The following is a 16,216-nucleotide window of genomic DNA, read 5'->3' as shown; positions in this document are numbered from 1 at the left end:
TTTTTTTTTTTAATGTAGCCTATTTAACTCTGCTTCTTATTATCCCAATCAGTTAAATTTTTTAAATCAAAATATAATATGCATATATTCCCAATTAATTTTAATAGCTCTGTATTTGTAATAGCTTTCTAGCTTGGCAAAATGAAAAGCTGAGCAACCTGAGATAAATTTCCCTAATTTTTTAAAATAAAATTTATGGGTATGATTTATAAAAATTTATGAACCCTGATTGAGTTGAACATCCTATTTGCAAAAAAAAAAAAAAAAAGGAGTCTGGAGAGGTTAAATATTAAAGCATTATACACGCACTGAAGGTCCCGTAGCCAGTCAATAGCCAAGCCAAGACTGGAACCTGGGCTCTTGCCTCCTGAAAGTTCAGAGCTCTTACAGCCTACTCAGCTTCACAGGCGTCCAGGATTAGTATAGAGGGGAGAATTTGACCTAAAGCTACTTACAGTGCAGAACTGTGATGAACATGAGTTTTACGTGGTCAATTAGATTACATGTTAAGTTGTATTGTGCTTTGCCACAATTATCTCTTACAATCATGACAAATAATCTTTACCTGGCATGAATTATGCATTTTTGTGTGTGATTTTCGTCTGATCAAAACTCAGTAGGATAACATAAAATTTTACAAATATACAGAAAGAAATATGCCCTTATTTCATCACCTCGCTCATAAGCTACTTAGCTCATTTTCTTACTTATCAGTCACAAAACAGTAGCTGCCACTATTTTTCCCTTGCAGCTCACAATATAAGAGCTCCAATGCAATAATTCTGCCTCTAGGACGAGACGAGCCAGCTTCCTCAAGCCTACCTGTTAAGCCACGTCCTTATCAGATAACACACGTGATCAGACCAAGGTAAATATAAAAAAACCCTGGAGCCAGGAAAACATTCAACTCTGTGATGCCAAAAAATTGTAATCAGAGGAGCTGATGAAGAAAGCATTTGTCTTTCTAGACTTCTGCTCTGCCTTCCCTTCATCCTCTACTTTTGTTTATTTTAGCTTTCTTTGATGATGCTTTTAACAAAATCCCAGTAAGAATATGTACCTATCGCTTTGGGGGTGATTACTCCAAGTTAATTTCTATAACCTGCCACAGATAATAGTACCCCTGCAGGTCATCTTGTTGTCATCCATCTGTCCCCTGGAGCCAGATGGGGGTACACATATGATCCAGTACAAAATTACACTCATCAATCCTGGAGATAACACACGAACCAAGGTTTCTTCTTTCTTTTTTTACACTGAGGTAACTCATATATCATTTCAAAGTGCACAGTTCAGCAATGATCAGTATATTTACAAGGTTGTGCAACCATCACCACTATCCAATTCCAGAATCTTTCACCCCCAAAGAAATCTCATACTCATTATCACTCCCCATTCTCCTCTGTCCCCAGCCCCTGGGAAACCACTAATTGACTTTCTATCTCTATGGATTTGCCTATTGAATGAAGGTACTTTTGATCCCAAATAATAATAATAACCAAAGTGACCTCAATTCAGCTAACCCAGGACACACACAAACACAGAGATACACACACACACACACACCCATGAAATACCTCTCTGGCAACACCTCACCTTCCCTTCTAGTATGCAAGACTCCTTCCATGCCATTCCCCTGTATTTCAGAGGTGATATACCTGCATTTGTCTTACTCAAGATGCAAGCCATCCCACCTTTTTCCTCTTCTGTCAAAAACCATGACATGTTCTATCGGGTTCTGCATTTGTAGGGTAATGCTTAGGTAAATTCCCCTCTGCTAAGATGCTAAGAAATAACAGATTAACAGTTTAGTGGGGACCTTCTGAAGTCTAAAGCTCAGCTGGAATGACCATCTGACCCAGTTGTTTGGGACTATCTCAGCGTATGCCTGTTGCCTGGCTTAATTATTAACAGCATTCCCTTTCCCTCTCAATATTGTCATGGTTTGAGCGTCTAACTACATGGTCTCCCAACCTTACCCAAAATAAATGACTAATTATGGTAACTATGAGCACTGTGTCAGGCCAACAGGGGAAATATATTTAGGGAAATGAAGTTTTAATGTTTCTCACACTGCACCCCAGTTCTGCATTCCTATAAAAGGTTTAAATTCACCAACCTGTAGGAATCAGGACTTCATCCACAGGCAAAAAAGCATCAGCTTCTATAGTGACTTCATGGTCATATATATTTGGGGAACCCTGGGAGAGAAAAATTAGAGAAAGAAATGAAGATTTAATGCTCAGTCTTATATATTTGCTTTACAACTTCTCTTGCAGAAATGATTTCAAGTATTGATGAAAACTTCAGAAATCTCATTTGACTGATGAGGATGACTAATGTGTTCATTTAAGTTAGGTAGGTAGGGGCTCAGAATAGTAGCCGGTACATCTGAAAGAAGATTCCAAGGATGATCCCAGCATGACTTTTCTGAATGGAATGATGAAAGTGAAAAGTCAGAGAGACAATGGTGGTTTGAAAGCCTTTAGGGTTTACACTTATTAGCAGAGGGGTTTCTTCTACTCTTCACATGCCAGGCAAAGAGAAGAGCAAGGGTCAGCAACCTGTAACACACAGGTGCTGGGTGTTCAAAGCATCGCCTGTAGGCTCGCTAGGGGTGGGCCATGTCACCACTTCTCTGGCCTAGTTCCCACCCAGAAGTCCCCCACTCCCTGCCACATAGCAGAAGACTGGGAGTCAGAACTGGGGTCCCAGCTCCTCCATAAAGACAGCCTGCCCTCCTGGCAGAGTCCAAGTCTGGTACATTAAGTGTTAGTTGGTGGTCAGAAAGGCCTGGGGTCTAATCCTGGCTCCCAGTGAGTGGCCCAGGGAAGTCACTAAACCTCCTGGAATCTCACTTCCTTCAGCATAAGACTGGGCTGATGCACCCATTCTCTCCAGGGTTCTCATGGGGAACAGTTTAGTCAAATGTGCTTGCAAACTGGAAAATACACATATGTGCTTCTAACAAGAAGGGTTATATTTTAACAGCAGTATTTTTAGTTAATTAAAAATTTTTATTTATTTATTTATTTATGGCTGTGCTGGGTCTTTACTGCTGCACGGGCTTTTCTCTAGTTTCACAGAGTTGGGGCTACTCTTTAGTTGCAGTACGAGGGCTTCTCACTGCTGTGGCTTCTCTTGTTGCAGAGTACAGGCTCTAGGGTGCACGGGCTTCAGTAGTTGTGGCCCACAAGCTCAGTACTGTGGTTCCGAGGCTCTAAAGTACAAGCTCAATAGCTGTGGTGCACAGGCTCAGTTCCTCTGCACCACGTGGGATCTTTCCGGATCAGGGATCTAACCTGTGTCTGACGCACTGGCAGGCGGATTCTTGACCACTGAGCACCAGGGAAGCCCTAATAGCAGTGTTTTAGAGCTTCCCAGCAAAAGATGTCGGAGAAGGCAATGGCATCCCACTCCAGTACTCTTGCCTGGAAAATCCCATGGACGGAGGAGCCTGGTAGGCTGCAGTCCATGGGGTCACTAGAAGTCGGACACGACTGAGTGACTTCACTTTCACTTTTCACTTTCATGCATTGGAGAAGGAAACTGCAAGCCACTCCAGTGTTCTTGCCTGGAGAAGCCCAGGGACGGGGGAGCCTGGTGGGCTGCCGTCTATGGGGTTGCAAAGAGTTGGACACGACTGAAGCAACTTAGCTAGCGGCAGCAGCAGCAACAAAAGATGTGGGATGGAAAGCAGCTGAGGGCTTTGCTGAGTGAATGCTCAAAATAAACTACACCGGTAGTTTCCAACTGGGGATGATTTTGCCCCACAGCTGTCCTGAGACATGTTCAATTGTCACGACCAGGGACAGTCATGCTCCTGGGGAAGCAGTTCTTGGAAGAGGCCATGGATTCTGTCAAACAGCCGACCGCACCCAGGACAGCCTCCCCACCCCCACAACGAGGAATTATCTGGCCCAAAACGTCAACAGTGTTGAGGCCGAGAAACCCTGAACTGAGGTAAATTGAAGGCTCTGCAGTTTCCTGAGACGTAGGCAGAGAGAGGTGTGCGCTCTGGGTACAAACTGAAAACAGACTCTATAGTGAGATGGCCTCAGCCGCACAATCAAATGGAGTCATCCTGAGGAGAAAGGCCAAGATTTTAGAGGCCATGAGAATTGATGTCTACACATGACAGAGACCAGTTTATTTACACTACCAAGAGTTTCTGAGGAACTGTTTCTGAGGAACTAGGATCCACTTGGCTTGTCCCAGCGGTCGGGGGTAGGAGTGGGTGGGAGACAAGGCTGGAGCAGAGGCCTCTGCCCACACCGTCTTAGCCACATCTTTCGACCCTGATCTGACCTGGGAAGGCAGGTCCAAGATGGCAGTGGCCTGCATGGCTGCCTACAGCTGTTACAGCCTAGAAGGGTCTCTCTCCCATGTGACTCTCCCTGTGGCATCATCTCATGCCTCAGGCTACTGAGAGCACCGAAGAGGCGCCTGGGACTGAGGAAGAGAATTTGGGACTCTTTCTTTGGCTCGAATTATTTGTCTGATGCTCACCTCAAGGTTGAGTAGTATTCCACTGTATGAATATATCACTTGTTTATCTGTTCTCCTGTTAACAGACTTTTGGGTTGCTTCAGAATTTTTTTTTTTACTATTCTGAATAGAGTGTCTTGGGAATTTCCTTTTACTTCTTTTTTTTTAAACACTAGGGCAGGAAGAAAATGATTCCATATGAAAATCACAAACCAATAAACTGAGTCCAAGATGTTAAGAAGAAGTCTGGGAGGAGAAAGAAAGGAACACTGACTAAGCACCCACTCTCTTAATTGTTGAGTCACTAAACAGCAGTAACATTCCTTCAGTAAAGAAAGCATGCTTTTCAGTTTATGGCTCTCTTACTTGGAATAATGCAATGTCTCCTCTCGTGGATTATTACTGTTGGATTATTTTCTTTTCCAGGCTGATGAAAACTTGGCAAGGAATGCTGATTCACAAACAGAACTGAGGCCCATCTCTGAGTTCAGTGTTTGCTTTCATTAACTTTGGTTGCTACTGTTTGTATTACTAATGTTAATCATTGAGAGCTGACTATGGCTTGGATGGGGCATTAAAGACCTTTATGTGCATTGCCATGACCACCACCTTAATTCAGCTCTAATCACCTCTAGCAAAATAGACACTGTTGGTTCCTACCCAAAAGCCGTCTCAACTCCATTATTAGCAAACACCCTCCTTTCCCCCTGGCAGAACACTGACTAGTTGATTCATCCTATATGAGGATATATTCAGGGATAGGACCCCCACCTGGGCCCCAGAGAGCAAACTGTCTAATTCCCTCACTGGTGATTAGGTTAAGCAGAGCATAGGACACACTCTGGTCAACAAAATGTGAGCAAAGTCTGTTGAGGAGCTTCTGGAAAAAGTTTTGCTTCTTCTTAAAAATGGAACATTAGAGATGGAAAAAAAAGAGGAGGTCCAGTTTTTAAAATCTCTGGATGTGACTATATGAAAAGGTGACTCATGGAGCTGTGGCAACCATTTTGTAATTATGAGGGGATAAGCCTGAAGACAAAAACCGTAACACTGAAAAAGCAGAATGGAATGACGGAAGAATTTGGGTCCTTGACCACATACCTACACAGACATACCAGAACCATAACTATTGCTTTTCATCTCAAATTGCCCCAGGCCTGCTTTCATAGCTCTTAAGGCAAAGTTTCAGTTTTGTTTTGTTTTTTTAAAGTTCACCCACTTTTGCATTAGATAAGAAAGGAACGGCCAAAAGAAAAAAAAAAAAACCTCAACTAATCTACAACCTACATACCTTTTCCATTCTTTGAAAAACACCCTGCTTTCCTGTCTCTAGGCCTTCAACACTCAAACTTAGAAGTGATGAGTCAAAGCTTGACCCCCCCAAGTAGGACAAAAGTTTGCTAATTAAATTTAAAAGACAAACAAAAAGAAAATATATATGATGAGTTGATTACTTTAAATATTAAGCTTTGAGCTATTTTTCCTGGGGAGGGTTTAAAACACACAATAATGCTTTTCTGGTGGGGCAAGAGATGTTCTGAAAATTCAGAGACCCCTTGACCCCAGGCTGATTAACTGCCCAGCAACTCTTACGTGTCTGCTCCAACGGCTGGTGGCCCCCACCCCTGGAGCTACTGGCTGTGGATCTGAGCTGTACTTACTAAGACAGCACACACAAGGGAGTTCGCCCTGACCACTTTTCTGTGTGGGATCTGTGATCTGGGAAACAATCCAGCCTCTGGAAAAAAAAAAATTTAGAAATACCTGTCCCTCCAAGTCCTTGTAGGAAAATTCTGGTCAGGAGGGTCCTCCTCTCGGGTAAACAGAAAGAGCCTTAGTGAACCTTACACCCCCATTTTGTGTCCTTCATTGGAACACACAGGCAGATGTAATACTTCACACCGAATTTCTCTATTTCTGAATCTATTCCTTTAGACCACCCCCTTGGTTAAAAAAATGTGGAAAATAGTGAAAAATCACCATGATCTGCCACCCACACAATACCATTAATATTTTGTGTTATTTCTGTGAAGTTTCCTTCTGAACTTATTTTTGAAAGTGGGGTTTTATGCTTATGACTGCAGAGTCTTTTATGGCTTGTGCATGTTTGTCTTTTTTTTTTTTTTGGTTTGTCTTTAAGATCTCAAGAAGGATGCTTCTTCAACATAAGGAATGAGCAAGTGAAGAACCACCTTTCTTATTTTCAAAGGAAGAGCTTTGGAAATTATGTAAGAACAAAGTAGCTCATGCTATTTGAAAAGATTCTAGAAAAAAATCAGCAGGACCATCAGCAAACTCCTAAAAAGTATAAAAATGCAAGGTATTACTAGCTGGCTGTGAACATCATTTTGTGGTAGGAAATCATGCCAAAGTGATTCAAGTATAGTGAACAATGATGAGCTTCTCAGATGAAGAGAAAGTCATAGACGGAATCTAGAGTTTAGCTAAGTCTTTTATTCTGTGTCATGTAATAACTTCCTCAATAAGCTAAAATATTACCAGTAGGGGGGAATGAGGTAGTTTAGAAGGATAATTACCTAAGAGGGGCTCTCAGTGTCTTCCCACCACTCTTAGGTGGTTTGTACAGTGGGAGCACCCCAATACTGGCAGCATTTCCTAAAAGGGGCTGGGCTAAGTACATTTCCAAGGATCCAATATAGAAAATGCCTTACTTAGAAGTAATTTTTAGGGGAGGGGGAGGAGTGGAATAGGGGAAGCAAATGTAAGCCCTTGTCACAGTTAGAGGAGAGGGAGTATTTTTTTTTTTTAATATTTTTATTTATTTATTTGGCTGAGCCTGGAGGATCTTCAGTTGTGGCATGCAAACTCTTAGTTGCAGCATGTGAACTCTTAGTTTTGGCATGTGGGATCTAATTCCCTGACCAGGGATCGAACCTGGGACCCCTGCTTTGGGAGTTCAAGAGTCTTAGCCACTGGACCACCTGGGAAGTCCCAGATGAGAGGGAGTTCTTGAAATAGCTAGTTTTACCTGTCTGAGCATGTGGGCAGCCAAGCTATTTAATGTACTCCCTTCCCTATAATTTCCATTTGTTGAGCAGCTACTACGAGTCAGATGCTTTGCTGGGTGCTGGTCCTCACTCCAAGGGCGACCCCATCTCCAGAGTAATTCCCTAGTGGGTTAGTCTCTTCAGTCACAGCCCCACCACCCCCAGGTCAATCCACAAAGCTCATTGCAAGAGAGAAGAGGCAAGTGACACTTTACACTACAGCAGGTAAGCAGAGGCAAGTTCACTTACCTGGCCTGCCAGGTTGAAGTAAGAATGATTGGTCAGATTGACTGGGGTGGTCTGACTGGCCTGTGCTCGATAGTTGACCACAAGCTCACCGCCATCCAGTGTGTACATCACCCAGACTTTTAACTCTCCAGGGTAGCCTTCCTCACCGTCTGGACTGACCCGTGAGAACTCGACACCATTTGACAGCACCCGAGGGGTCCAGAGGACCTGGAAGAAAGTATTTTCAAAGCTATTTAGTCACTCTAGTGCCGAGCTAAATGCCACATTGCAATATTTAAGGACAGCTTGGAACCTTAAAAATAAAACTAGTGAGGATAACAAAACAGAAGCAGACTCAGATAGAAAAAACTAGTGTTACCAATGGGGTTTCTGTAAGGATAGAGGATTAAACATACAAACATCTATGTATAAAATAAATAAACTACAAGGATATATTATACAGCACGGGGAATATAGCCAACAGCTTCCCTTGTGGCTCAGCTGGTAAAGAATCCGCCTGCAATGTGGGAGACCTGGGTTTGATCCCCGAATTGGGAAGATCCCCTGGAGAAAGGGAAGGCTCCCTACTCCAGTATTCTGGCCTGGAGAATTCCATGGACTGTATAGTCCATGGGGTCACAAAGAGTTGGACATGACTGAGTGACTTTCACTTTCACTTATAGTAACTTTATTTATTTAGAGAAGAGGTTAATTTTTTTTTGGCTGCACTGGGTCTTCATTGTTGCATGGGCTTTTCTATAGTTGCAGCGAGTAGGGGCTACTCTCTAGTTGCACAGTGTAGGCTTCTCACTGTGGTGCCTTCTCTTGCCGCAGAGCATGGGCTCTAGGCATGCGGGCTTCAGTAGCTGTGGTTCCCAGGCTCTAGAGCACAAGCTCAGTAGCTGTGGCACATGGGCTTAGTAGCTCTGCAGCATGTGGGATATTTCAGCACCAGGGATTGAACCTGGGTCTCCTGCATTGGCAGGCGGATTCTTTACTACTGAACCATCAGGGAAGACCCTATAATAACTTTAAATGGAATACAATCTTTAAAACTTGTGAACCACGATGTTATACACCTGAAATGTGTACATAATCTTCTATGCCTTATCAAGTGCCCATTATGAGCCCAGGGACTTGCTAGAAACGTCACACAATCTTTTCTGTCTCAGGACTGACTTAAAGTGGGTACCATTATCCTCATTTAAAGATGAGAGAGCAGAGGCTCAGAAAGGATAAACTGCTTGTTCCAGGCCACACAGCTAGTAAAACGCTGGAATTGAATCAAGTGATCTAATCCTAGAGCCTGCCTCCTTATCATACACCATCAGAGGATGAGGTAGCCAGAGACCTCCAGTCCCTTTGGGGAGCCCTGGGATCACTAGTAAAGGGAATCTTTGCTGACATGAGACCTTCATTTGTTGGGTGCTCATTAGCCACTGACCTGGTGCTTTACATAAACCATTTGAAAAGGATTTGGCTGAACCAACTAAAATTACCATTTTTGTAGGTCAAAACAGTTGTGCACTGGCAATTTCTTTTTTTTTTTTCCCCACTGGCAATTTCATATGGGTACAACTAATATTATTACCCACATTTTACAGATAAACAAACTGAGTACAGTGGTGTTAACTTGGCCTTAATGTGGGAGGTGTTAACTCTACCTCCCACATTCTATAGGATGGAGTAGAACACTTTCACACTTAATGCAGTTACTTAAAGGGAAAAAAATCTTGTTTAAAGTCATACATGTAATGAGTGACAGAGCTAGGATTCAAACTTAGCCTGAGAGTTATAGTGGAATAGTTTACACTATTCCACAGCCTTACTTTCAGTGAATGTTTTATTCCAATCTTCGTTTTCAACGGCGGAGTTGAGACCAAACACTGTCATTCCAAACAGACTTGGAAGACAGCAACCTGTGTGGGCCATAAGAGTGGCCCATGCGCCCAGGCTCTGCCTACCGACTCCTGACATGGCCTGCATCTCTCACTGACACTACATTTGCCAGGAAGTGGAGCCCGGTAGGAAGGGAGGTCTCTGCCTTCACCTACAGTGAAAGCAGCTGGTATTTGAAACAAATTCAGTGACCTTGGTAAAAAATTAATTTTACACCCTAATTATCTCCTGGAAATGGTGAACTTTTGAGACACTTGAAATATAAAACCCAGTATATGTGTGATTAAAGAAAAAGGTCAATTAAAGTCAATCCTAAAGGAAATCAGTCCTGAATATTTATTGGAAGGACTGATGCTGAAATTGAAACTCCAATACTTTGGGCACCTGATGTGAAGAACTGACACATTGGAAAAGACTCTAATGCTGGGAAAGATTCAAGGCAGGAGAAGGGGACAACAGAGGATGAGATGTTTGGATGGCATCACAGACTCGATGGACATGAGTTTGAGCAAGCTCCGGGAGTTGGTGATGGACAGGGAAGCCTGGCGTGCTGCAGTCCATTGGGTCGCAAAATGTCAGATACTACTGAGCGACTGAACTGAACTGAACTGAACTGAAAGAAAAAGGAATCCCCCAAATGGGAAATTTTATAAATAAAATATTTGAAATAAAATGGTCTTAACTTGCTACCTTGTTTTTCTCCTTTAGAGAAAGGACACGATGGAAAGATTTTCGTGTAAGTCAATATCATCAGATAAAGTGGAAAGTCTTATTCACAGGAGAATTTCCCTGACTCAGTAGTTTCCAAATTTTCCTGAAAACTTCCAAATTTGTTTCTCTAGGCCTACTTACACCATTTCTAATCCTGTCAGGTTATTCAAATTTCATCTTTAAAAAAATGTGTTGGTATAAATAAGAAAACAATTACCCGCAAACCGACAATTATGCAGTAATTGTTGAGATCAAACACAACTGAAAGCAAAGTTCATGTGATACTGCTCATGTTGCTCCATGAAAACCTCATGTCCTAAAATTTCAATGGCTTCATGATTATATTCCGAGTCTTTCCCCACCCTCTGCGGGCTGTTGCACAGCCACTCTCTCAAATATCCACTTATTAAATGACATGCTATATTTTCTTGAAGAACAGTTCAACTCCAACCTCCCTAGCTGCCATTAATACCAGTTCCTGTAGCACACCTCTGGCATCTATACTATGTGGCTCGTTGCCTATAACTGTTATTCTTGTAACTTACTACATGATGCTCACTATACTGGAGTATCAGGAATCCCCATCCTATTATGCTCCCTGGTTCACAGAAGAGGCTCAGTAAACACACGGCAGAGAAGGATATAAACACTCACTATCTTTCTGTGTTTGTTCCTACACGGAGTACCCTGTAAGTAACACCTCTGTGGCAGCAGGAAGAAGCTAGAACAAGGTGCTGAGGCTCCTCTGAAGACTCCTGGCCAAACAGAGCTGAACCTAACTTCCTCTGGTTGGGGTTTGCCCATGGACCTGGCGTATTCCAGAGACCCTCTGCCCTAACACTGCCAGGACAGAAGCCATCCTCTGCCTTCAGCCATCTCTGGCATGAGGAGTTTCATCATGGAGGAAAGGGGAAGTAATGGGGCTGTCTGGCTCTAAGCCACAGACAGGATGCTGATAGAACAGGGCAAACAGAGTGACCAACTTCCTTCGGCAGGATACGTGGCGATTAGGAGGTAGAAAAGAAGAAATTGTGATTCTTAACATGCCATAAATGTTCCTGTCTTCTCTGGCTTTTCTCTAGGAAATAACCTGGGTGGTACAATTTAAAGGAAAGCTAACTACCAAAATTACCTCTCTAAAATTAGACTAGTAAGACAATCGCTGAGGTTAACCTGCAGACTCCCACACAGCTAGGAAAGAACAGGAAGCCAGGCATTCCCACCTCAGGGAGAAGCTGTCTGATCAGTTTATTTTCCTAACCTGGTTTTCCAGGGGTTCACTTACAGGATGGAAGTTAACGTGGAAAGGGGGAACTGGAGAGAACCTGACGTCATTTTGAGGTGTGAGCCCCTTCACTGGAAGGGTAGCCTGGATGGGGCAGCACGATACCTGCCTGTCGGGGTCGGGGGGAAGAGCTCATAGACCAATACTAGCGGGGTGTTGGGTTGGGGGTACGCAGGTGGCTGTGGCAGACACCAGCAATTGTAGTATATATAGGAATGAGGGCTTTGGGTCAGGCAGCCCAACTTAGGAGTTGTGTGGCCTTTCAGGGCCTCAGATTTCTCATCTGGTGATAATATGGGGTTCTAATAAGGGTGGGAGGTAATATATGCAAATGCTTTGTGCAGGAAGTGGTACATATTGTCTTTAATCCACTTTTCTGTTCTGCCTAAAGTCAACTCTCTGATCCCAAAACTGTGAGACAGGCGTTCATTCCCTGTCTTTCCTAAGTCAAAGGTTGTCATCCTTTCACTCAGGGGCTCCCCTGCCTACTATAGTCAGATGGTCTAGAGAAAGGTGGGTCCTGGAACACAGCCAGCAATCTCCTTCATGAGAGCAGCCTCTTTCCTGGATCACCTTACCATGCATTGACTCTAGGGCCTAGGGCTGTGCCTTGCAAAGGCATGCTTGAAGGGACTTAGTGAGGTGTGCCAGGTGAGGACACTGTGCAATGACTTCAACTCACCTTGTCAAACCCTTTGACTCCTCCATGCAGGCTGTTGGGCCCGTTGTTAATGGCTAGTTTATACTCCTTCCCATCCAACGTGAACGTTCCTTTGGCAATTCGGTTGGCCACCCTGCCAACCACAGCTCCAAAGTAGGGCTGCTTTTGGAGGTACCCTGCAAGGATATGGGATGACAGCGATTTTAAAACCTTCAAGCCAAAAATGAGGCTCACACTGCTGCCCACCACTTCCTTCTAAGGGCAGCTGTAAGTATTAACAACATGGGCATACCACATGTGCATGGAAGCAGGGAAAATTGGTGTTCTTTACACACCACCCTTCCCCTTTCCAAAAGTAATTCATATTCTTTACAAACATTTTAAAAAACTAAAGCACAAAGAAGAAACTTAAATCATCCTGATCTTATCACTAGAGAGAACCACTGACTGTTAATATTGGGTTTTTTTTTGGCTGCACTGGGTCTTTGTTGCTGCACATGAGCTACTCTCTGGTTGCTGTGCACAAGCTTCTCATGGCAGTGGCCTCCCTTGCTGAGGAGCATGGGTGCTGGGCTCTAGGGCATGCAGGCTTCAGCAGCTGTGGTGCTCTGATTTAGTTGTCCCACAGCATGTGGAACCTTCCCAGATGAAGAACTCAACCTATGTCCCCTTCACTGGCAGGCAGATTCTTAACCACTGGACCACCAGAAAGTGCACCATTTATATTCTTATGTATATCTATATTGTTTATTTCTTTTGCTTGTTGTTTTGGCCACGTAACATGGCTTGCAGGATCCCAGCTCCCTGGTGGTGGTGGTGGTGGTGGTGGTTTAGTCACTAAGTTGTGTCCGACTCTTGAGACCCCATGAACTGTAGCCTGCCAAGCTCCTCTGTCCATGGGATTCTCCAGGCAAGAATACTGGAGTGGGTTGCCATTTCCTTCTCCAGGGGATTTTTCCCAACCGAGGAACTGAACTCGGGTCTCTTGCATTGCAGGCAGATTCTTTACCAACTGAGCTACAAGGGAAGCCCCACCAGTTCCTTGACCTAGGATCAACTGAGTGCCTCCTGCAGTGGAAACTCACAGTCCTAACCACTGGAATGCCAGGGCATTCCCTCCTATGTAGATCTGCGTATTCCCTTTAATATTTGAGTATACATGTGCATATGCTTTTCAAATGGGTTTCTTTCACTTAGAAACATGCATTTAAGGTTGCTCCATATATTTTTGTGGACTGATTTTTTCTAGCACAGCATAATATTCTGTTGTCTGGATGTACCACAGTTTACTTATCCATTCACCTATTGAAGGGCATCTTGGTTGCTTCCAAGTTTGGGCAATTATGGATAAAACTACTACAAATATTCATATGGAGGTTTTTGTATGGAGATATATTTTTAACTCCCTTGAGTAAAATACCAAGGAATGTGACTGCTGGATCATATGATAAGAGTATGTTTAATCTTGCAAGAAACTGCCAACTATCTCCCAAAGTAGCTATACCATTTTGTATTCCCAGCAACGAATGAGAGTTCCTGTTGCTCCATGTGCTTGCCAGCATCTGGTGCTGTCACTGTTCTGGACTTTGGCCATTCTAATAGGTCTCAACGTTGTTTAAATTTCCCTTTCCCTGATGACATATAACGTGGAACAAATTTCATTTGCTTTCCAGGATCTCGAAAATGTGAAAAGCAGGACTTCTGTTCAAAAATCATTTAGCTACATCTCCTTTTGACTCCTACCTTGATTCATTCAACTGGTGTACACCAAGCCCCTACTCGTTGCCAGCCACATGCTTGGCATTGGAGACAAGGATAAATTCAACAGTAAGCTGCATCATGGACTTGCAAGAATTCTCTCAGAAGGGACCACTTTCTGGCAACAATGAATAAGCCCACCAGTAAGAAGCACTGTTCAACCCTTGGTTTAGATGAAAAGTTTTTAAGGATTAAATGGTAAGGATAGCAGAAATGACTGCTCCTAACTGTCTCTGAGAAACTCTTCAGAACAACTGGATTTTATATTATTTTCTTATGTTACTAAGTTTTTTTTTTTTTTTTCCCAGCTGCATTGTGTCTTCGTTGTGGCATGGCAGCTTTTTGTTGGAGCACACAGGCTTTCTCTAGTTGCGGCACAAGAGCCTCTCCTTGAGGTGCTCGGGTTTAGTTGCCCCGTGGCATGTGGGATCTTAGCTCCCTGACCACGTATGGAACCGGAGTCTCATGCATTGGAAGGTGGATTCTTAACCACTGGACCACCACGTAAGTCCTTATTACTAAGCTTTTAAATAAATCAAAATGACAGAAAGTGGCAGTCCCCCAAAGTCTGAATAGGGCTAAGAAGATTGTTTTTGAAATGCAGAAAATACTATTTTCCATGAAAAAGGGTAGTTTCTAGGTCAAGCCAAGAATGCTGGTTTAATCTAGTCAGTAACTTATGTAGTTTGGCCCCAGGAAAACAGCAGGGAGGGAACACAGCTGCACCCATCAACGGAAAATTGGATTAAAGATTTACTGAGCGTGGCCCCGCCCATCAGAACAAGACCCAGTTTCCTCAGTCAGTCTCTCCCATCAGGAAGCTTCCATAAGCCTCTTATCCTTCTCCATCAGAGGGCTGCTGCTGCTAAGTCACTTCAGTCGTGTCCGACTCTGTGCGACCCCACAGACGGCAGCCCACCAGGCTCCCCCATCAGAGGGCAGACAGACTGAAAACTACAGTCACAGAAAACTAACCAATCTAATGACATGGACCACAGCCTTGTCTAACTCGATGAAACTATAAGCCATGCCACATAGGGTCCCCCAAGATGGATCGGTCATAGTGGAGAGTTCTGACAAAATGTGGTTCACTGGAGAAGGGAATGGCAAACCACTTCAGTATTCTTGCTTTGAGAACCCCATGAACAGTATGAAAAGGCAAAAACATAGAACAGTGAAAGATGAACTCCCCAGATCAGTAGGTGCCCAACATGCTACTGGAGATCAGTGGAGAAATAACTCCAGAAAGAATGAAGACATGGAGCCAAAGCAAAACCAACACCCAGTTGTGGATGTGACTGGTGATGGAAGCAAGGTCCGATGCTGTAAAGAGCAATATTGCATAGGAACCTGGAATGTTAGGTCCATGAATCAAGGCAAATTGGAAGTGGTCAAACACCATCTTCAAACAATACAAGAGAAGACTCTACACATGGACATCACCAGATGGCCAACACCGAAATCAGATTGATTATATTCTTTGCACCCAAAATGGAGAAGCTCTATACAATCAGCAAAAACAAGACCCGGAGCTGACTGTGTTCAGATCATGAACTGCTTATTGCCAAATTCAGACTTAAATTGAAGAAAGTAGGGAAAACCACTAGACCATTCAGGTATGACCTAAATCAAATCCCTTATGATTATACAGTGGAAGTGAGAAATAGATTTAAGGAATTAGATCTGTTAGAGTGCCTGATGAACTATGGACGGAGGTTCGTGACACTGCACAGGAGTAGGGACCAAGATCGTCCCCAAGAAAAAGAAATGCAAAAAAGCAAAATAGCTGTCTGAGGAGGCCTTACAAATAGCTGCAAAAAGAAGAGATGCCAAAAGCAAAGGAGAAAAGCAAAGATATACGCATTTGAAAGCAAAGTTCCAAAGAATACCATGGAGAGATAAGAAAGCCTTCCTCAGTGATCAGTGCAAAGAAATAGGGGGAAACAAAAGAATGGGAAAGACTAGAGATCTCTTCAAGAAAATGAGAGATACCAAGGGAATATTTCATGCAAAGATGGGATCAATAAAGGACAGAATGGTATGAACCTAACAGAAGCAGAAGATATTAAGAAGAGGTGGCAAGAATACACAGAACTGTACAAAAGAGATCTTCATGACCCAGATAATTATGATGATGTGATCACTTACCTAGAGCCAGACATCCTGGAATGTCAAGTC

The 16,216-nt window shown here is 43.3% G+C and overlaps 1 protein-coding gene across 2 annotated transcripts in view; it reads right to left on the bottom strand.

Moving 5' to 3' along the window:
• Window positions 1–16,216, bottom strand: part of GALM (galactose mutarotase) — a 54,627-nt gene that overhangs the window by 29,670 nt on the left and 8,741 nt on the right. For both annotated transcript variants that reach the window (XM_005212684.5, NM_001034795.1), the window contains 3 exon segments: window positions 12,302–12,456; window positions 7,746–7,952; window positions 2,120–2,201 (listed from right to left, as the gene is read on the bottom strand). In XM_005212684.5, coding sequence (XP_005212741.1) covers window positions 2,120–2,201; window positions 7,746–7,952; window positions 12,302–12,456 — 444 coding nt within the window.

Source organism: Bos taurus, chromosome 11, assembly GCF_002263795.3.
Source record: "Bos taurus isolate L1 Dominette 01449 registration number 42190680 breed Hereford chromosome 11, ARS-UCD2.0, whole genome shotgun sequence".
Lineage (NCBI taxonomy): Eukaryota > Metazoa > Chordata > Mammalia > Artiodactyla > Bovidae > Bos > Bos taurus.
The sequence above is the reverse complement of the archived record's forward strand: the minus strand, read 5'-3'. Positions and strand labels throughout refer to the sequence as shown.